At 36.0% G+C, this 21,846-nt stretch overlaps 1 protein-coding gene across 1 annotated transcript in view; it reads right to left on the bottom strand.

Annotated features, from left to right (window-relative positions):
• The window catches only part of FAT1 (FAT atypical cadherin 1), a gene marked incomplete at both ends in the record, with an annotated part of 100,955 nt that overhangs the window by 8,308 nt on the left and 70,801 nt on the right, over window positions 1–21,846 (bottom strand). The window contains 13 exons of the mRNA XM_080621770.1: window positions 301–763; window positions 1,351–1,508; window positions 1,618–1,749; window positions 2,668–3,469; window positions 7,735–7,932; window positions 9,160–9,303; window positions 9,603–9,740; window positions 10,154–10,368; window positions 11,587–11,976; window positions 13,236–13,469; window positions 14,952–15,105; window positions 16,550–16,746; window positions 17,368–21,435. Coding sequence (XP_080477896.1) covers window positions 301–763; window positions 1,351–1,508; window positions 1,618–1,749; window positions 2,668–3,469; window positions 7,735–7,932; window positions 9,160–9,303; window positions 9,603–9,740; window positions 10,154–10,368; window positions 11,587–11,976; window positions 13,236–13,469; window positions 14,952–15,105; window positions 16,550–16,746; window positions 17,368–21,435 — 7,293 coding nt within the window. The remainder of the gene's footprint in view (window positions 1–300; window positions 764–1,350; window positions 1,509–1,617; window positions 1,750–2,667; window positions 3,470–7,734; window positions 7,933–9,159; window positions 9,304–9,602; window positions 9,741–10,153; window positions 10,369–11,586; window positions 11,977–13,235; window positions 13,470–14,951; window positions 15,106–16,549; window positions 16,747–17,367; window positions 21,436–21,846) is intronic.

Genomic DNA, 21,846 nt, shown 5'->3' with positions numbered 1-21,846 from the left:
AGAATTTTTGAAGGGAGACTCTAAAGTAGGCAGTTAAGAGGACTGACTTAAGGTGTTGACACTGAAGTTAATCCCCACCTTGTCTGATGGACTTAGTCTAATTCATACCCCAAGGACTTTAGTCTAGAACACAGGCAGGCACATCCTTCTTACCTGCTCAACAATCCTACTTGCGGAACAATCTGTTCCACAACTCTCTGGAAAAGCAAGAATTATTCACAAAGTCATTTTCTTCTTCAAAGCAGTAAAGTAGAAAAGCAGTTCTGAAAGCCAACAGCAGAAGAATAGAACACAGCTTACCTCCATTTGACAGTGCGTTGCAGATGCCTCCATTCTGACATGGACTGCTTGAACAACCTTCCGTGGCAGTCAGTAAACATCCAGGATTCACATCTACAGATTCTTCCATGTGTGCATAATTTCGTGGTTTACTGTTCAGGGGCAGCTCTTGTCCATTAAGTACAACAGAATCCATACAGCCTCTGAAACCATTGCTAACCTGAGGGCTTCTACCATGTCTTGTACCTTGCTGCCGAATATGACCACCAAAAAACACATGATTATCTAGGTTTAGTGTCCTAAGTGTACCAGGAGCAGTACCAGAAGCAGTATGCACCCTATCCAGAACAAGTCGTGCGTAATTTCCATCCACTTCAAGAGATACAGAATGCCACTGGCCATCGTTTATCTGAATGCTCTGAACAGAGACAATCCCAGGTCCACTGCCGCAATCAAATTTGTATTGGAGCCTTCCATGGTGAATCTACAGAGGAAAACCACAGCATCAACAAATTGTCTGCATGCTTAAAGAATATAAAATATTGATGCCTATAGAAGTTTGTTTGCTGGAGAGACAGGATGATGGCAGTGTTCATGGAAGGATGTTTAGTAACATTGTATTCTAACCAGTCACAGTGATTGTGATTCATTCCATATGGTTCTTTAAAATATATACTTTGTACAATTTTCCTCTAGTAATGAAGTCTCAGATCATCATCAAAAGACTACAATACCTCAAGACCTTTCATCTTGTGCTTTAAATAACTTTTTCTGTATGGACTAAGTGAGTATTATAAGCTAATAAATGTAAAGTTGCAGCTAATTCAAGGTGCTTTTTGTTTTGTTTTATTTAAAAAACACTAAATAAAATGAATTCCTTTTACACATTATAAAAATTCTGTACAAGTTTGTCACCTGGATGTATAACATACTCTACCTTGAAGGCAATTCTCAATTTTAACAATTCTACAGAGATGTTACGATTCTATCTTTTAATTTGGCACAAAAAAAAAGTAAGAACATGGTAAGAAGGAAAGAGAAGGATATATGCACTAAGAGATTTTAACGTACCTCTAAGATACTGTAGTCTGTTCCTCGAGCATACATAACAACTGCATGAGCAGAGTAAGTCCTAAGTCTCATTGTCAGTTTCATTTCTTCTTTATTCTCATTTTCCATAAGACGGTATTTCACATAGCTGCTCCCAGTAAACGTCACAGCAGAGCCGGCTGATGCTTAGCAATTCAAAAAAGCGTAAAATGTTTTAACACAGGACTGGAATCAAATTTATGTTTGGAAAATAATATGGGTTTTTTTCAGAGATTTTTAATTTCTTACCAGGACACTGTCCAACTTTGCTGTCTTGGCAAACACAGGTGTATTTTCCTTCCTTTGGATCTCCTAAACATTCAGTACCTTCAGGGCATGGGTTTTCTTCACACACACTATTCACCAAGGGGCACTTCCCTTCTGTAAAGCAAAACACATTATTTCTCTTCTGTTGGTGGTAATGGTATTTTGTGAAAAGGGACACTTAAGTGTAGTAGCTGAAAGTAACCTAAATGATATTTCCAAACATCAGACAAAGAAGTGAAGTAACAGTAATGGGACATGACTGGCACAAACACAGATGAAACAAATGGCATATATAATTACTCAAACAATTCAATTGCTCGAATTTGGCAAATGGTAGTGTGGTTTAAAGTTTACCATTACTATCATACACCATAAAAAAACAACATGTAGATACATGGACAGAGTGGGTTGGGGAGAGCAGAAGAGAGTGTCTGTATTTTAGACAGAAAAGGAACAGGCTTTAAATATTCAATTAAGATGTGTGAATTCACTGAGGAACATAATTTCAAAGTCACAGTTTTAAAAAGAAATGTTGTTTTCCTTGGAGCTAAAGACAAATAAATCTTCTGTTCTAAATCTGTATATGCATCTTAATGAGTATTCATTTCCCAGTTCACCCTGCCATTCCCAGCCAAGTTTGGAAGTTGTGTGGGCTACTCCTCTAAGCAGAGACCAGGTGCTATTCAGGTACTTTGCAAGCAGTACCTTTGTGCATATAAGACAAAAAATTGCTGGCAATTTAGAACAGGCAGCAAAAAAGGGAACTTCCTTCATAAAATGGAAAATGAAGGTGCAGCTATAAAAAAAACCCCTTTCATACGCTTGTATTACGTAAACTCTTAAAATTAGATAATGAGATAAAAAAGAATTACTCCCTACTCTGAATAAAATTAGGCAAATACTGCAGTGAGGGTTACACGACATTCTTAATCTTGTCCTGTAATATAAATTTTCCGCTGTGGATTATGGCTGTTCAAAACCAAATCAGTCTTTGATTGATCAGGATATGGTTTTCCTTACCGCTTTTCTTACCTTTACAAAGACAAACTGCTGTTCTGTGATGACGGGGAGTGACAAAACTTAACCTGGCCGTGCTGTGGGTTGACATGATGTTCTCATCCACTGTTACCTTTTCTTCACAAAATTTCAAAGGACAGTCTAGGCCCGCACAGAGCTTATGGAAAACATCAATTATCCGGACACCCAAAATCTCCTCTAGGTCAGGTACAGAAGAGTTTATCTTGTGGAGCAAAATTCTCATTGGATGCTGAGAGCTACCAGACTTTTCAATATTCAGGAGGACATCAAGATTTGAAGGAGGATCAGAGGGCTGCAAACTAACAATCTGGATATCATTTCTCCTCACACCCAAGATGTTTCTCAACGCTCTTTGGAAATTGCGCCAGTAATCACCAATGAATTCTTCAGGGGCAAGGTTTGCAAAGCGTATTGCAATGCTGTGATTTAGTAAATCTTGCGTGATTTGTCTGATGTGCACAGTAATATCAGCTGCAGTTGTAAATTTTCCATCTGTAACGGTGACATTTAGGAGGTACTGTCCTATGTCTAAGCTTTTATGTGCTATTAGTTTGCCACCGGTACTGGAAACAGAGAACAAGGATTCCATTTTGGGGTCCAGACTGTAAGTCAGAGTATCATGAACATCTTGATCGGTTGCATGAATTTTTCCAATAACACCACCTGAATATTCTTCTCCAAAGGCTGTGATAAAGATTTCTAGAGGCAGAATTGCTGGAGAATAAATGCTTTCCTCAATAACTCTAATATCAATGTAAGTCAAAGATGACAACGGTGGTTTTCCATTATCTGCCACCTGAAGGAATATGAGGATAGAGTTAGCTTTTTGTACTGTAGACAGTACAGTTGTATTTTTCTACGAAAAAGAAAAAAAAAAGGTCCCTACAAGAATATGGTTTATGTGAATTTCACGGCTCCTGACATCACTGCAAATCTTGAAAATTTAAAAAGCTTATATAAGTAGGCTCATGCAAACATGTTTTCATGTCTTCCAAGATTAAAAGGCTGCAGTGCTCTTAATACTTGGTAATGCCAGGAAGCCACTAACACTTCTAGCAAATTCAGAGGAAATGCACAGTAGCTAATTTCAGACAGCAGATGGTGCTTGAAGCTTTTTTATTTCAAGCATGGAAACTCGGAATGAGTCATGCATTAGGAATTTACAACATGCTTCACCGCAGTTATTAGGAGATGGTCTTGAAGATATTCTAAATGCAGTATGCCAAACAGTACTTCGAAAAGAAAACAATACATGTAGAGAGTTACAATTAATTATGTTGTCTTTCATGATTTATGATCATGGAGAGGGGAAAAAAACTCCACCTGTAGTGGTACTTGCTTCAGACAATTAAAATAATTGTCTTTAACAGAATCAGCCTAACTCAATTTTAAAGCCTATTAAAACACCATGTCCCCTGTCCTCCACTCTTTTACAAAAGCATACACTGTTGTCATATGAAGAAGGGACAAAAAAAAAGAAAAAATGAGTAGAAAAGTGAGAAAAGAGCATTCTCTTGGGTTCACTTCTTTCTTTCTTTCTATTTCTCAGTTCTTGCTTCCCATTTACCTTTTTCCCAGAGCTCTTTCCCAGTTACTGAAAGTGAGACTAAAGAAAGGGGCGAAGAATTGGAGAGATGTGAAAGGACAGAGGGGGTATATAGAGTTCAGAAAGTATCCTGCATGGTTCAAAAGATTTTACAATAATTTTACAAATAACTACAGGTAGTTGATACACTTTGAAGATCTATGCAGAGAAGCTGCTTGTGGCTTTTCATACAAATTTAAGCAAAAGAGTTAAAATGCCAGGCACAAGATTATCTGTGAGTGTACACATAATCACAGCATTTTTAAAAGGTAATGCATGTCTCATAGAAATGCTTGTCTTCATCTTTTAATTCCAAAAGACAGGCATGGCTAGAAACTTGCCCTCTAGTTACCCAAACATAAATAACAAGAGAGAGCGGTCCAGCTCAAGCTGGCAAAGTTTTGTTTTGCCTAGAATTCTGCCTGGAAACAAGACAAGGCAGGCAGTTTAGATACAGGAGAAATGCCCAAGGGAAAAAAGAAAGGGTTCAAAACAAACAGGCAAGCAAAATTAAAACAAATGGACAGCAAGAAAGAAAGAAGAGCCCCAGGAGAAATGATTTTTCAATAGTGCAGATATTTAAAAATCTACTGTGGTTTTAAACGTAAGACTTCAGAGTGTGGCACAGAGGACTGTATGACTCATAACTGAAGATTTCATACACTAATGCTGTGAGACATTTTTTAATGGATAATCTATTTCCTTTGGAAAGAGGGAAAGCAAATGTGAGTGGCATGCACATGAAAAGTGGCTGTTGGGGAAAAAAAAAAAATCCTTATTTCTATTAAACCCACAAAAGTAAAGAAAGGTTTATGTTAAGTAAAGTTTTTTGGTGGTAGTGAGTGTGTGGGGAGTGTAAAGGACAGATTATGTGTGGGGTTTTGTTCAAATTTTTTTGTCTTCCCTAATTAAGGTATGCCTGTAACATAAGAAGACCTCTGCCTCAGCAATCCATTCAGAAAGCAACTAAGGTGAAAACTGTCAATACTGAAAAGCACACCAGTGAAGGTCAGTTAAAAAACAAAAACAAGTATTGAGACATGATACACAGCCATTAACTTATGAGCTGCAAAATGAAAGTGCGGAAAGTGTAAACTTGAGAAGACGCCTTCCTACAGCCTTTGAAAAAAATTTCTTTTAAAGGAAGAGGGGAAGAATGTTCTTCCACAGAAGTAATGTATCTATTTTTGTGTGTATTATCGGAACTGAAGTCATGCCTTATGGAAATGCTAGTATTAGTCTTAGATGCCTTCATCCTCATGTATAGTGACTCACTAAGGAGAAGATGAACAGCAAATTATTGCAGTGATTTTATTTAAAAAAGCTATCATACTATAAGATGACAAATGGCAATTAAAAGACTATCAAATATTTCCAGAATTCAGGCAGGCAGGGAACTTGTAAATCAAGGGATTAAAGAGTTCCAAAATACTAAGACTAGTACAGCACACAAATCCTACACATTAGTATAGTCCTTTTTAATGATTAACAGTCTCTGAGAAGCCTTTGTTCTAAATAAGTACATTTCTTACAAGACACTTGTTTAGCTATTGGATGCCATTAAAATAGCCCTTACTCATTCTCTAGAAAAAAGGTACTTTTCAAGTGCTGTGGCTAAAGAGAAGATAGCTGAAGTACTGACAGGCTGTTTACAAGCATACTACAGCCTAGGAAGTGGCTTGGAAATAAAAGAATTGCATGATTCTACCTAGAGGAAGATGTTAGGTGCCTCATAATTAAGTAAAGCCAGGCACACTAGGAACGGCCAAAGGTGCAGCTAAATAATGAAACGTGAGAAAGGCCATGTAACATTTTACATAGAACAGACATAATTGCCTGTTTTCATAGAAATATGTTTTAGAAGCAAAATAAATAGAAATTTAGTTACAGCTTAAAGAAATGTAAAATAAAACATATGAATCTTCTATTTCACTGACTGCACATACAGGAAAAGCACTGCTGTTTTTATTTCCCTAAATAAAAATGTTACTTTGGAGAACTGGTATAGAACTTGGAAAGTATATTAGGCAAGTGTGACAATGCCTCCTGGCTCTTCTGCTGTTCTGGACTCATGCAGCCTAGGAAGGACAACAGATCCATCGCCCAAGTACCCTGAAGGGTAATCTGTCCCACCACTAATTAGCAGATCACTACTGAGAAAAAAATGGCTAACAAAGAAATGATACACTTCCCTGCCTCGTTTTTAATCATCTCAATTCTTTAACCTTAAACTAAACTACATTTAAATGGAACCTTTATCTATGATGATTTTTATACTAGCTATATGATGCTCTGAGCTCCTAATAACGTTTTAGTGACCCAGTAAACGTACAGTACCTGTAGAAGTTTTTTTCTTTTCCTGAAAAAAAGAGATAGACTTTGTCTAAACACTTCATGATTATTATCCAAACATGGACATAATTCAGTATACACTGATGCAGACAGTACTGCTCTAGATCTCTGCAAGAGTATGCTTACTTGGAAATTGTCTGCAGTATTACGTCTGAGAGTAATTTGGAGATTGAAAAAAATTCCTTGGGTAAAAGTAAAGGTAAAGATTTTTCTTAACACACAAATCTGGAAAAGAAGTATAAGAATTAAGGCCAGCTATTTTTAGCCTATCAATTTTAAGTCCCCTGTTCACAGCTGCTTAATTTATAACTGAATGAAAAAGGAGAGGATAAGATGAAAAAAATTGGTTTGAACTTTTATAACATGAGGTTACAAAAAAGTATTTTAGAGAACTTAGCTATGTTTAGGTAACCTAGATTTTTTTAGACATGGGCTGGTCTTTTTGCAATACAATGGCAAATGTAGGCATATATTACAGCATTTTAGGGTAATTTTTGAGTTTTATGCCATGCTTTCCACTGTAAGATTCTGAGATCTGAAGTAGTGCTGCAAATTTCAATGCTATGACAAAGGTCCAATGACCTGGTTTTCCATAATTTTTCTTAAAAAAAAAAGATGTTTTCAGTTGCTACTGGGAAAAGAATGTGTCACTATAGAAAAATATTTCAGTACTGCCATGATGTGCAACTTTCAACATCCCTGTTTCCATTGTATCAGCATATTCCAGCTCACATCTTCAAGGGTCAAAGCAATAGTGGCCAGAGGAAGTCTGCAACCAAGAGTAGATGGCTCAAGGGACCTGCTCCCTGCTGGCTTTTCCAGCATCCCATGTAAAAGGCAAAAGGCTTAGCTAGGCCAGTCACCCCGTTAGCATTCCATTTATAACTTATCCTTACTGTGACTTTAATTAAGCTATTACACCTGTGAAGATTTCCATTTAAAGCAACAGATTTTGTCTCTGAAGATGTTACCTCAAGGTATGTGACCCAAATGACTACTTGGCACATCAGGATCTTGCAAAAGGAAGGCAAGGGGTAGGCAGGAAATAGCGGTCAACTGGGCATACATGGGAAAAATTAACTAAATGCTTACAATGCAAAATGACCAGAGGCAGCACATCCTACCTTAACATGGAGTAAATAGTGATCTCTCATTTTACGATTCAGTGCAGCAGCTGTTGTCAATACTCCCTGCTGGGTAATCTGAAAAGTGTTCTCTTCATTTCCACTCAGGATGGTAAAGAGAAATGGAGGGCCATTGTGAGAAGAATCCTTGTCTGTCACCACTAGCTGCAGCACACTAAATCCAACAGGCTTATTTTCCTATAAATGAATAATACAATTACAATGGTTTTGCTATAATTGAGGATATTCCTTGATAATTTCTTTTTTTGCAACAGAAAAAAAAAAAATCAAATTACTGTCAAACCAGCTAATCAGTGTAAAAGAAATCAGGCAGTACATTTTTAAACTTTGTGGGTTTTTTTTTAACTTTATCTTATGATATTTTTAAAAGTAGCTCAGCCTTGAAACCTTACGTTTTCCACTTTTGGTCTGAATTAAGATTCCTCTAGATTAATTACGAAGTCATCGAAGACTTTTAGCTAAAACACCTGTTAAGAATAATTCAATGCCTTTGTTGGGAGGACTAGAGAAAACACACTCCCCCATCTGACCCCTTGTGTCCCTAATTAATGTTCTGACCACAGTTGTGGCTGCTACAGCCACAGTCCAATTAAAATATGAAAACCAGGTTTTAAAATTTGCATCACAAAAATCAGGAAATGAACACCTGCATTCTTGGGCAACTCCCCCAGCTTTTTCTCTGCTACCCTCATATTGGGACAGGCTGATATGAATGAACTATAAAGCATGAGGTCTTCCTTTTTAATTGAGCAAGGGAAGCATCACAGACATTGGTTATATAGTATAAAGTTTGAGGACATACATTAATTAAAATTCACTTCAAGAAAGATTGTAATTGAGGAAAGCAAAATACCAGTGACAGCACACAAACATACAAATTTGCTGTTTCTTGTTTGTTTGGTTATTTTTAACAAACAAAAAACCAACCAGTAAGATTCAGGATACCTTACTTGAATACACTATATATATGTTGTGTAGATACATCAACCTGTCCTCTTTTGGAGAGCTATCTTTACAAATCACGTACATGGTCTCAATTGCTTCAATAGGTATATAAACTATCTTTTTCAAAGCAAACTCTAAGATTAAAAATAAATAGTGAAATTATTATGTATTTTAACCTACTGTATGATGTAAGAATGTTATAAATGCAGTCTATAATATACATACATGTACACACACAAACTATGTGAAAAAAGAACACGCTCAACTTGCAATGTAAGTTTCAAAACAGACTACACAATATGAATTTTGTCACCCTTAACTCTTATTCAGGTAAGCACTCTCACTGGCAATCTTTAAAAATACGGAAGAATAAAATTGGAGCATTAGGTTTTCAAATCTTGAAGTCACAAATTAATGCTCCAATATTATTGTTTTGACTACTCCACTCGCTACATTTACCTGGATGATAACACTATAGTTTCCTTTCGAGAATACTGGAGGATTGTCATTTACATCAGAAACATCAATATTAACAGCAGTTGTGTTAAGTCTTGGTGGGTTTCCATTATCTGAAGCTTGAACTGTCAAGGTATAGCCTGAAATCTAAAAAATAATAAAAAAAAAAAATTCAAACATTGACTAAGGAGTAAAAAAATAACAAACTCAACTTTTAAGGAATAAATTTGGTGCAAATCCCCAATAAAGCTTGTTTTCATGTATTTAATCCTCTCTCTTCCTCCCTGCTGCCAAAAAGCACTGACATAAATAGATGTTCACATTATTATAGCTATATTAATTTTGGAACATCAGATGGAGATTTACAAATGTAATAAAAATATACTGGTAATCAATTATGTACAGCTAAACTAATCCAAACTGCTCAAAAAGCATCAAAATCTTACCTTTTCTCTGTCTAGAAGTTTAGTCACTTTTATTTCACCCCTTGTGGGGTCAATTGTAAAAGGATTTCCCTGATTGCCATCTATAATTGCATAGTGAATTCGGTTGTTTGAAGGTCCATCAGCATCATCTGCCATAACCTAAGGGACATTACAGTCTCATGTAAAACAGGCCGAAACAGACTTTATTGTATTTCAGATAAACTCATCCTGAAGATCAACACAGCTACCTTTGGCTAATACATTTCATAGTTCTCCAGAGAAATGTCACCCAAATAGAATGTACCAACATCATTCAATTTACTGAACTACTTCTGAAAATTAAGTCATGTTCTTATGAGAAGAACACAAATATATCACAAAATATTAACTACTTTCCCATAGCATCTCAAGTTCCTTGTTCTGAAAGTTTTTCAAAAGAAATTTTCTATTCACTCAGTGGCAAACTTATCTATTCCTTTATGTCCATTTTCAAATCCATATTAATTCCCTCACGACTGAAAGCATGATTGCCATGACAGCGTATTTCATAGGAAGAAACCAACAATACGTACTGTAATGACTGATTGTTCAAGCATAGCATCTTCACTGATTACTGCAGTGTAAGTGTCTTGGCTAAACACGGGAGTATTGTCATTGATATCTGTTACATTAATATTCACTGTTACAACATCACTTAATGAAGGTGTGCCTCCATCTGTGGCTTCCACTGTCAAGTAGTACTCATGAGAACTTTCATAATCCAAGCTCTCAATGACAAAAATGGCTCCTAGGGAAGAAAAGTAAAAAGGTGAGAAGTTCCTGCTATTACCACAAAAGACTCTCACTTTAAAATCACCTAATTTACACTTTGTAAATAAATAAATGAAGAAAAATAAAAAATGTGTTTTAAAAAAATCTCCTTTTCCTAATTTTCAATTTAAATTAAGCAAAATTATGAAATGACCTTTAATTTTACTTTCCTTGCAACCAGCATTGATGTCATGATGCATGAAGAGGTAGTAAGAGACGTGTGACCATGATTTTTGATTGATGGAAATATCTGAGTTAAAATGTGAGCTTTTAACTGGCTAAAGATAGTGCAGTCCGTTACATACATGCTGATTTACTGCTGGAAAAGTGTTTTCTTGGAACCTTTTTCCTCTTTTCAAATATGTGAAGAAAAACTGGCAAAGTACTTCTACAGCATAGTACTAGCATGCACACTGTACAAAAACAACTGGAAGAACTGCATTTCAATTACGCTGGTATAGTTAACTACTATTAATCTTTGGGTAAAAATCTTTTTTAAAACAACTTTACCAGGAATTAACTCTAGAAAACTCTTCTCTAGAGCCAGAGAAGAAAACATGAATAGAATTGAGATGTATATTGATTTTCAACAATTTAACTAGTAATTGTCACTAACAGGGAAAATTTCTCCACAAAACCTAAATGCTTCCTGAGACTAAATCTACTAACATGCAAGCCTAAAATCTCCACCATCATGCTGGATATATGACTGAACAGAATATTCCAACCTGTCTTTAATGCTGTATCAAACTCCTTTAGAACTAACGTCTTCGTGGACTAATGACTAGTTTTTCCAATCAATTTCTGATTTTTCTTTTACCAAGTCTGGCCACTCATTCTGATTATACAGCTTTTGTGAAAAGACTATTATGCTTCCATTATTACAGAACTATGTTTTTCCATCCCCTCTGCTCCCAAGATGGGGAATATTCCAGCTAGGAAACCCTTACTCTTGCCAGATAAATGAATCTAACCCAAATAACAATAAATAGCAGCAACAAATAAAGTTCCTATATTATGTTTTACTGCACTCCTCTAATAAGTGTGCTGATAAAATGGGTGAACAGACAGTAGCACTGGCTTTACAGCCAGGATAAAGCACACAGATTATACATATTTGTCTGAATTATCGTAAAACAGTATGGCACTATGTGCTTGGTTAGCCTGAAGTATATTCACAGTTCTAATCTGTTACCTGTTGTTGAATCAATGCTGAATTTTCCATGTTCATTGCCACTGACTATTGAGTATGTGATTTCAGCATTGGCTTCAATATCTCTGCTTGCAGCATAGATCTGGAGAACTTCAGTTCCAACCAAAATGTCCTCTGATACACTTGCACTATATTCCCTGTGCTCAAATACAGGTGGATTATCATTTATATCCAAAACAGAAAGTATAAGACTACTTGTTGAAGACAGTCTTCTAGGTAAACCTTCATCTGTAGCCTTCAAAGTTAGAGTGTACACAGCTTGTAATTCCCGATCCAAAGGCTTCTCCAAACGAATTATTCCAGAGAATTCATCAATAGAGAACTGGCCCTCTGCAGAGTTCACCAGTGAATAATGGATTTTACGGTTCATCCCTGCATTTTGAAAACAATTGCAGAGCATGAAGCAGCCATTAAAATACACCAACATAATAACACATCTGATAGTTCTAGAAATAAAACATGCATGCTAAATATTATTCTTCACGTTAAAGTAAATTCCAGCTAGAGTTAAGGCTCTTGTGAAGGACAGAATGATTACCAAAAAGATGTAATCTGATTTAAAAGAATAAGCTAACGCTTCATTGCACTGATTTTCTGCCACATAAAAAACATGGAGCATGGTTCTGCTTCAGCCACAGTACTAGCTAATACGAAAAGATTAGTAATATAAATCTAATTATAACTTACAAACAACAGCATCTGCTTAGCAGGCTTATAAATAACACCGAAGGATATGGGAGAGTTAGGCTGCATGAAATAACTAGACTCAATACCAGTAAGTTTATTTAAGAACCATTTCCCCAGATTAAGAGAAACATGATTTTTGGCAACCTTCCTGTACACAACAAAGAAACTAAAAGCTCATAGGTTTCTGGGCCAAGTATTTTGTTCTTCCTGAGCCTCAAAGACCAGTAAAGTGTGAAAACATTTGTCTGATACCTTCCAATTCAATAACCTAGCTTTATCCTAGCACAAAGCAGGTTGGTTGTTTCACGAGACTAAACCAACAGTTAATTAATGCTATTTGATTAATAAAATGATGATATATGGAAATCCTACACCTTTAAAAAAAGCTGTATTCCTTACAACAAAGCCTAGAGAACAAACTCTTTCTAATGTAGTTTTCAGTTCTTGTTTACTTAAATACTTGTAACTACACAGTGAAGATAAAGAGAAAGCAAAAATCTTAACAGGGTAGCATATGCAGAAAGCTGCAGTCAACCAGGGTTGTCTTTATGGTGTGATCACTGATGGCTAGCCTGAGAAGCACTCATTCAAAAATTTATGAACACACATTACACAAATTGATATGGTTTTACATTCATTTCACTTATACTAGGAGTAAAAGGCTGGACCTAACCTGTTTTAACATTAATAGCTAAATTTTATCCCTCTCCCTCCTCTTTTTTTTTGCAGAGACACAAATCGACTATCATGCAAGCTCCTGGCACTTGGAAGTCAGGTGTTACATGATTTAGTAGACCTAAATATATCTTTCAGGAATCGAATCCTGAGTGGTATTGAATATTTGTCAGTTCTACTGAAAGACTTAACACCTCTCAGGATAAGACTAAATAAACGTTACTGGAACTTTGAGACCATGACAGAAGTATCAATCAAAGAATGAATACCTGCATCTGCATCTGTTGCCTGCACTCTTGTCAAAAGGGTTTTAGTCTCTGTGTTTTCAAATACTGTAATGGAGTAAGGATCAGCTGTAAACTCTGGGGCATTATCATTCACATCTTCCAGAGTCAGAATAATATTAGATTGGCAGAATCTTCCTCCTCCATCTGTGGCCTTCACTAGAAGATAATAAACTGCTTGCTCCTCACGATCAAGTGGCATTAATGTTTTCAGTTCACCTATAAAGACAGTAACATACATAAGGTGATGTAACTTGTAAGACTTAAGTATCCTAACATGTTTTCTTCTAAAATCTCTGCACTCAGAAAAAAAAAACAAAAAAATTTTTCTTTTCAACAGTAATTTCGTCAGTGGCTAAGTCAGCATCTGTACTGCACAAATGAGCTCCACTTTGGGCAAAGCATGTCAGTGGACTGTTATTTCAGCTTTTAAAGATTAAATACTAAAATCCTTTGCCTTTTTCCAAAAGCCTCTGAAACAGAAATTAGCTATAGTAAAACTACCTGATGGCACAGAAAGAGAGAGAATACGTATTCATGCACAAATTCATGTGGTTTTGTGTAAAGAGAATTAAAATATTAGAACTCTGGCTTTTTAACAAAATTCAAGGTAAAAACCACGTATGATTTTCCTGGGATATTTAGTTGTGTTCCTTCCACAGCTATTGAGCTGACTCCCCTCCTCTAACATTCAGTAAATGAACAGAACTATTCACACTATCAAATATAACTTACTACTACAGACAAACCTCTAGAAGTCTAACAAATACTTTCTTTCCAGAGTGACAGAAAATACAGTGACAGGCACAATGTGCAGCCATTGCCTCCTTTTAAACGATTCAAAAAGCATCCTGAAACACTGTTTATGAGTATTCTCATAAACTCATTCACCAATCTGAATTTATTAAATAACATGTCATCACAGCACACAGGTGACATTCAAATTAAAAAAACCCCAACAAACCAAAACAACCAACGAGAAAGATCATTCTCATTTATTTTGCCACAGAAGTATTCTCATCTCCTTCTCCATATTTCCACTGTATCTTTGTATTTTTTTATTTACATTTTTTGGATATTGTTTACTAGTCCCTTCTACTGCTTATCTAGTGCTGCCTGCAGAGAACAGGATTTTGGCATTAGCTCTGACTTTGTTATAATCCAGAAGACAGGAATGCCTTGAAAACCAAAGTCAGGCAAGTTAAATGTTATTCTCCTTCATACAATGCTTCTAAAACTGGAGGCACTTTTGGTGTTTAGTATGAAAAGGAAATTTGTTGCTCCATCTGACCTCATCCCATTTAATATGCCAAACCAAATGCTGGCAAAGAGAATCTGAATGAAGATATTTTCAATTATAAACCATTACTGCTATTACTGAGAATATACTGAACACACAATGAATATAAAAGGTAAAAAAATTATAGCATACATTTACTCAAGTCACTTCAACATGGAAGCTTCTGGCTTTAGAACAGTTACCATATTTACTCTTTAGTTCTTCATATATTAAAATACTTGCTTTTTCAATATACTATTAGCATTTGTGTTGTAGAAACTTTTCAAACAGTTATATAATAAAATAAGCCTTACTGGAAAGCTTAAAGTACTGACATTTATGTATGTCTTAATGTAATCATACAAAATTCTATAAACTGAGGTGATGATCAGAATTTTGCATAGTGTATAAAGTATTGTTACCTGTCTCTGGAGTGAGTCTGAATTTTTCTGCTCCTGTGCCATGCAGTGTATAAGTAATTTCTGCATTGGAACGAATATCTGCATCTGTAGCAGATACCTGCATTATCAGTTTGCCAGGAAGTGCATCCTCAGGAACAGAATCAGTGTATAAAGCCTGCAAGATTTTAAAGTTACATTGAAAGACTAAACATACGAAGTAGTAGAGCTTGGAAAGGGATGGGGAAGAAGGAAAGACAGATGAGAAGATATCCCATTTGGGTGTCTGGTAACATATGAAGTGAAACAGAGGATGAAATACCTGCAAATAAGAAGAATTTCTGTTTTTCTAATTAATTAGCTCACATTTGTTAGGTTATTCAGAAAGGTAATTAATACTGCAACCATAGGGACTCTTGAATATCACTGCATAGCTAAGAACTCTAAACACTTGTAACTGATTAACTGATAATTAAATGCATTCCCATAACAGGAGTTATAAATTTTTGGTAACTTCATCTTTTTTTTTTTTTCTTGTTAAATTTCTAGGTCTGACTCGATCTAGAAGAAATTGATACCTGTCTTTTTTGTAATGGCAAGGAATAAAAAGTTTTCAGTTTAATTAAAAACTAAGAAAAAAACCATCCAGAATTTAAAGGCACTACACACTCTTACACTCATCCATGTCAGGGATGTGCAGTAAATTAGAAGGACTGAGCCTTCTAACACCAATATTAACAAAATTAAAAGTCTAAAACCACTGACATACCAGTAGATATAACTGCAGTTGTTTATACAGAAGTAATCAACACAAACATGAACTAAGAAAAAAAAAGAATCAAATGCTCACTATATACTTGATGCTTCCCAGAACAAGAAAAGATTTCCACCTGCTAACATGAAATCTGTGTTCAACAAGATAGCTATGAAAAGTCCAAATGTGCTCAAGTAAAAAACGAAGAAGCTGATTATGAAAAAGCAGGGCTTTCTCATAAGGCAACTGCACATCTTACATGAGGCCACCTTTCTGGTTTGCGGGGGTTTTTTTGGTTTGGGTTTTTTTTTCCATTCTTTGTTTTTCATGTCCATTTTTGCAGGCTATCAAATCTGGTACGGTAGGTAGCTTTGTAACAGGAAAATGTTTACAGATAACTTATTTTTGGTGCTGTTGAGTGCAGCTGCAGAAAAATATTCCAGTCTTTTCAATTTTTTTATCAGAAGAAATGCACAAATACATCAACAAAGTGACGGTATACAGCCTTCTTTGAGACTCTGCTTCCTTCAGAAAATGGAGCATATAAACTATTATGGCTGCAGCTTAAAATAATTCCTTTTGGAAAAGTATGCATTAACACAGGAGAAACATACCACAACTCTCCTTATACTCTTCAAATACGCATTAAGTGTTAAAAATACATCAATGAATTGTATTTGAATTTTTATTTAAGAAGCCTGTCCATGAAGTCACTTTTCTTTGACAATATTCTATCTTAATAGTCCAAATTTCTGTTACCAACATAAAAGGAATAGCTATTTGTCAGTCTCCTGAGAAGCAATTTCATAAAAATTTCTGATTTTATGTATCGAAGCAGCTGGACATGAAGATACAAGACTTTGCCTACCTTTTCGCAAACAGGGCTATTATCATTAGCATCAAGGACTTTAACCTCCACCACAGCTTTAGTTGCAAAGGTCCCATCAGTAGCTGTAATATTTAGAAGGTAATTATCCTTTTCTTCCCTGTCCAAAGGTTTTTTGACATAGACCTTCCATTCATTCTGTATATTTTCAATAGCAAACTGTCCCAAGGGATCACCTCCTGAAATACAAAAAGAAACATTTAATTAAAGAGAGAAATTGCTACTATTACTAGATCAACATTAAGTTATAGTTACAGAGGAAAAAAAGGTAAATGCAAATAAGCAACACTCTCTGTGGTGTTACAGGGAAATAGCTTCATTTTCCAGGTAGAAATAATCAGTAGATGCTTATACAATGAATTTAACTGCAGCCAAAAGAATCTACAAAAATCAATGTAGAAAGTAATGTAGCATTATAGATAACATTGAATGAAGGCATATGTTAAATAACAAAACTGATAAAAAACACCATAATAGCTATTATTTTGTGAATTTTGTTTCATTAATTAACTCATCACTAATTTAAGTGTAAGTCTATTTATAAAATAAAATCTGATATGTAGGAATAATGTAGGAATGTAGGAAACAAATGTAAGAAGGCATTTTAAGCAAGGCATACATGAAATGGACAGCCAAAGATCTCTTTTCTAAAACTCTTTTTCCCCCTTAAGTTTTTAATGTTCATATTAAGAAACAGACCATTTTTCTTTGCAGCTCTATGGTTTCAAATACTTTTCAATATCTCACATCATTCCAGGACCGCTCAAAGGATTATTCTGACATTATTCAAAAAGATTTACCTGTAATGTAATAGAAGACTTGTCTATTGGCTTCTTCTGTATCAGCATCAGTTGTACTCAAGATGGCAATCACCCCATCAGGAGGGTCATCCTCACTGACTGTTCCTTTGTATATCTCTGCAGTAAAGCGTGGTGGATTGTCATTCACATCTGTAACAGTAACTTCAACCACAGCCATAGAAGACAGTTGAACTTTTTCACCCCGATCAGATGCAATCACTGTGACTTTGTATTGGTCTTGTTTCTCATGATCGAGTTCTTTGAGAGTGGTAACCCAGCCAGTTTCCATGTTTATAGCAAAAGACTCTATAACGTCTAGTTCTTGAGAAGGATCCAAGCTGTAACTAACCTGCCCATTGAGTCCTGAATCCAAGTCAGTTCCTTTAATCTGGATGACTCTTGTTCCAGCTGGCATGTTTTCTACAATGAATGCTTCATAAGGATTGGACTCCAAAACTGGTCTGTTATCATTTGCATCTTTTACCTGAATGCTTACCTCTACTGAGGAAACAACTTTATAATCTTCATTTGCATACTGTGCTTGAACTGAGAACTGGTACCATTTAGTTGTTTCATGATCAAGATTCTTGTCAAGTTTCAACTGTCCAGTCTGTCGGTCAATCACAAAAAAAGCATCTCTATTGCCTTCAGGAGTGTTCCCTTTAATCAGACTATATACTAAAGTCTGATTATGCTCTGCTTTGATAACATCTATCTCAGTTCCAATTGGAATGTCCTCAGAAACTGTGTAAGAATAAAATGGCTCTGAAAATTTTGGAAGAGGCACTTCTGGTGGGAGTATTCTAGCATAGACAGGAACAACTGACTCTTTTCGGGAGGACCCACCATCAACTGCTCTAACAAAGAAGGTCAGAAACTCATTTTCTAACCCAATTAAGCTTTCTTTTGTAGTAATTATGCCAGACAATGAGTCAATTTCTAAATTCTCTTTAACATTTTCAGACTCTGCTTCAATAGCATATGTGATATCTGCATTTGTACCCTCATCAGCATCAGATGCCCAGACTTTAACGACAGAAGTACCCCGTGGAACATCAGATCCAATATTTACTTCATACTCTGTCACTCGGAATTGAGGAGCATTATCATTGACATCTGTAAGTATTACATTAACAGTACAGAAAGCAACTTTTCCCCCTGAATCTTTGGCCATTAAACTAATGGCAATTACTTTTTCTGCTTGTGTTTCACGGTCAAGCTTTTTGGAAGTAAATATCTGTCCTCTCTCATTTGTATAAAACCTGTCTTTGGCAAAGTCATTCACAATGTGGTAAGTGATGTGGCCATATGTACCAGAATCTTCATCAGTTGCTTTAACTTCAATCACTGAAGTATGCAGTGGAGCATTTTCAGCTAGTTCAACCTCATACTCATTCTGGCTGAAAACAGGACTGTGCATATTGGCACTGGTTACAGTTATGTGGACTTGGGCTGAGCTTCTGAAGACCCCATCAGAAACAGACACATTAAGATTATAATGTGACTTTAGTGTCTGTCTGCGTAGGTTTGATATGGTGATAATGCCGGTTTTACTATTAATTACAAAATTCTTCTGGTCATTGCCTGTCAGAATGGAGTACTCCAGGTTGTCAACATCCGAACTATCTGCATCTGATGCTTGCACACATGTCACAAAATGCCCTCGGGGAGCCAGTTCACTAATCTTAGCTTCATAAAGCAACTGGTTAAAAACAGGAGGGTTATCATTGAGATTGGTTACATCAACAATTACAATGGTATCACTGCTCAAGGGCAGCATGCCACCATCTATGGCCCTTATTAGTAACTTGTGTTGTTTAATTTGTTCATAGTCCAAAGTTCTTGCTGTGAGAATGAGTCCAGTGTTGCTGTCTATGTGGAAGTAGTCATGACTTTCACTATTATCCTCAACCAAGTGATAGGAAATCCCCCTGTTTGTTCCAGAATCAGCATCTGTAGCACTCACTTGTACAACATATGTTCCAATGACAGAGGCCTCAGAAAGGGTTGCAGTGTAAGTTTGCTCTGTAAACACAGGATGATTATCATTGATGTCTTCCACTATTATGTCTACAAACACATCAGCGTGTGCCCCTGTTAGAGAGTCTGTTGCTCGAACACTCAGTTTGTAGGCTGGATGAGATTCAAAGTCAAGAAGGCCAATGACATTTATAACTCCAGTGTTGAAGTTGATAGTGAACTGATTGAAAGGATCTCCACCTGTGATGCTGTAAAACACCTTAAGTCCTTCTGGGCTGTTTGCTTGTACATGTACCACAGGACTATGGAGCTGAATGTTTTCTGGTATCTCTGCACTGTAGAAAGGTTTTTCGAAAACTGGCATAGCTTTACTCATAACTGTAATTGGGACTGTAACTTCAGCAGAAAACGCAGGGTCTCCTCCATCTTTTGCCACTACTGTGATCAGATACTCCTTGTTTAGTGTATCTGGTTCAAACTTCTTCTTCAGGGAGATTTCACCAGTGGGATCAATTTGGAAATGTTCATGATGTTCTTTGAGATAATAATGCACCTCTCCATTTCTGCCTGCATCTTTATCTACTGCAGTGACCCTCTGAATAACATGGCCTACTTCAGAGTCTACTTTAACAACAGCATAATACGGAAGACTGACAAAAAATGGAGCATTATCATTTATATCTTCCACTGTGACTTTAACTACAATGTGTGCAACAACTGATGGTCTGTATTCCTCTGTCACTTCTATGACCACATCAAAAGAATCTTGCTGTTCACGATCAAACGGTATTCCTGTTGTTGAAAGGACTCCAGAAGTTGGGCTTATTTTAAATCTGCTGTCTGGATTTAGAATATGGTAAAACAAAGGCTCATTTATTTGATTTCCTATAGCAGTAACAACAGCTATTGTTTTTGCCTCTGTGGAATTCTCCTGCACTGTTGCAGAGTAAGAACTCTGTGTGAACTTCAGCTGGCTTGCCTTGCTTTCTTTCACATTAATTTTTACAGATGCAGTGCTTGCAAATCTGCCATCAGATGCTCTTACTGTTAATTCGTATCTGCTTCTTAACTGAGTTGTATTTTGCACTGTTATATCTCCAGTCTTAGGGTTTATTGAAAATTTTTCTCCGATGTTGCCTTCAATAATGGAATAAATTAATTGTGAAAAAATGCCTGAATCAGCATCAGTGGCATTTACGCTGATGACTTCCACGCCTTTATAGGTTGGAACCAAAACAGATGTCTCATACAACTCTCTTGAAAACACAGGAGGACAGTCATTGATGTCAATTACATAAATAGTAACATTAGCTGCATATTCTGCATATAAATGTGGTATCCCCATATCATGTACTTGCACTGAAAAGTGGAAAATATTTGTCTCCTCATAGTCCAGACTCATTACTGTCCAAATGGCACCAGTGCTAGAATCAATGGCAAAATACTTGCGGACAGATGGTTCAACAATTTGATAAACCAGCAAAGCATTAGATTCTTTATCAGCATCTGTAGCTCGAATTACTAATGGAATATTCTTGTCAGTCAGAACCACACTGTTAATTGAAGCTGATTCACTGATGAGTCCTGTATATTCAGCCTGCATAAAAACTGGTGGATTATCATTCTCATCCCGAAGATGTACTAAAATTGTTGCATTAGTGGACAAGCCAGCCATGTTTGTTCCTTGCACAGTTAAAGTGTAAACAGGTAAAGTTTCAAAATCAAGTACCTTCTGAGAAACAATGACACCAGAGTTTGGATTGATAGCAAAGGCATCACCTATATTACCATCTTTTATTTCAAAGACTACAGAAGACTGACTGTATGCTGTAACCATTCCAACAAAACTACCAATACTGGCACTTTCACTGATTTCTGCAGAGTATTCTTTGGCTGTGAATTTTGGTGAAGCATTATCAGAAACTGTGACAAAGATATGCACAGAGGTCACTTCACTCATTGGAAAATCTCCTTTGTCTGTAGCTTTTAGCATGAGGTTGTATTCTTCCTGGTTACTACGATCTAATTCCTTTGCAGTTTTAATCATACCCAAAATGGGATCTAAAGAGAAGGAATTTCCAATATTCCCTGTGAAGAAAAAGAAAGTAATTAAGAAAGAGGTATACAGAACTTCAAGGATGATTGCTTATTTAGCTAAATACTAAAAGAGAGAACACATTGAATATTAAAGTTTCTTAGTTTTGTTTAATGAACATTTGTTAGCCTCTCTGAAAAGTTTTCTGTTACCAAGAGTTAGCACTAATTCTAAGTTTATTTGTGGAAACATTACATAAAACAGTTAGCAAATCTATGCAAGCCTTGAAAATAAATGCAAAAAAATGTTTAATTTTCCATTTAAAAAAATTAAAAAGATAAGTATTTTGCAAGTTTCAACATTATAAATTCTGTATTTTCTTCAAATTATTTTTGTCAATTGGTTCATGTTTAAGCCAAATTAAATACCTGCTGAAGCTGAAAGAGAATTATACTCAGAAATTA

Source organism: Psittacula echo, assembly GCF_963264785.1.
Source record: "Psittacula echo genome assembly, chromosome: 1".
Classification (NCBI taxonomy): Eukaryota; Metazoa; Chordata; class Aves; order Psittaciformes; family Psittacidae; genus Psittacula; species Psittacula echo.
Note: the sequence above shows the minus strand (reverse complement) of the source record. Positions and strands in the feature narration are given on the sequence as shown.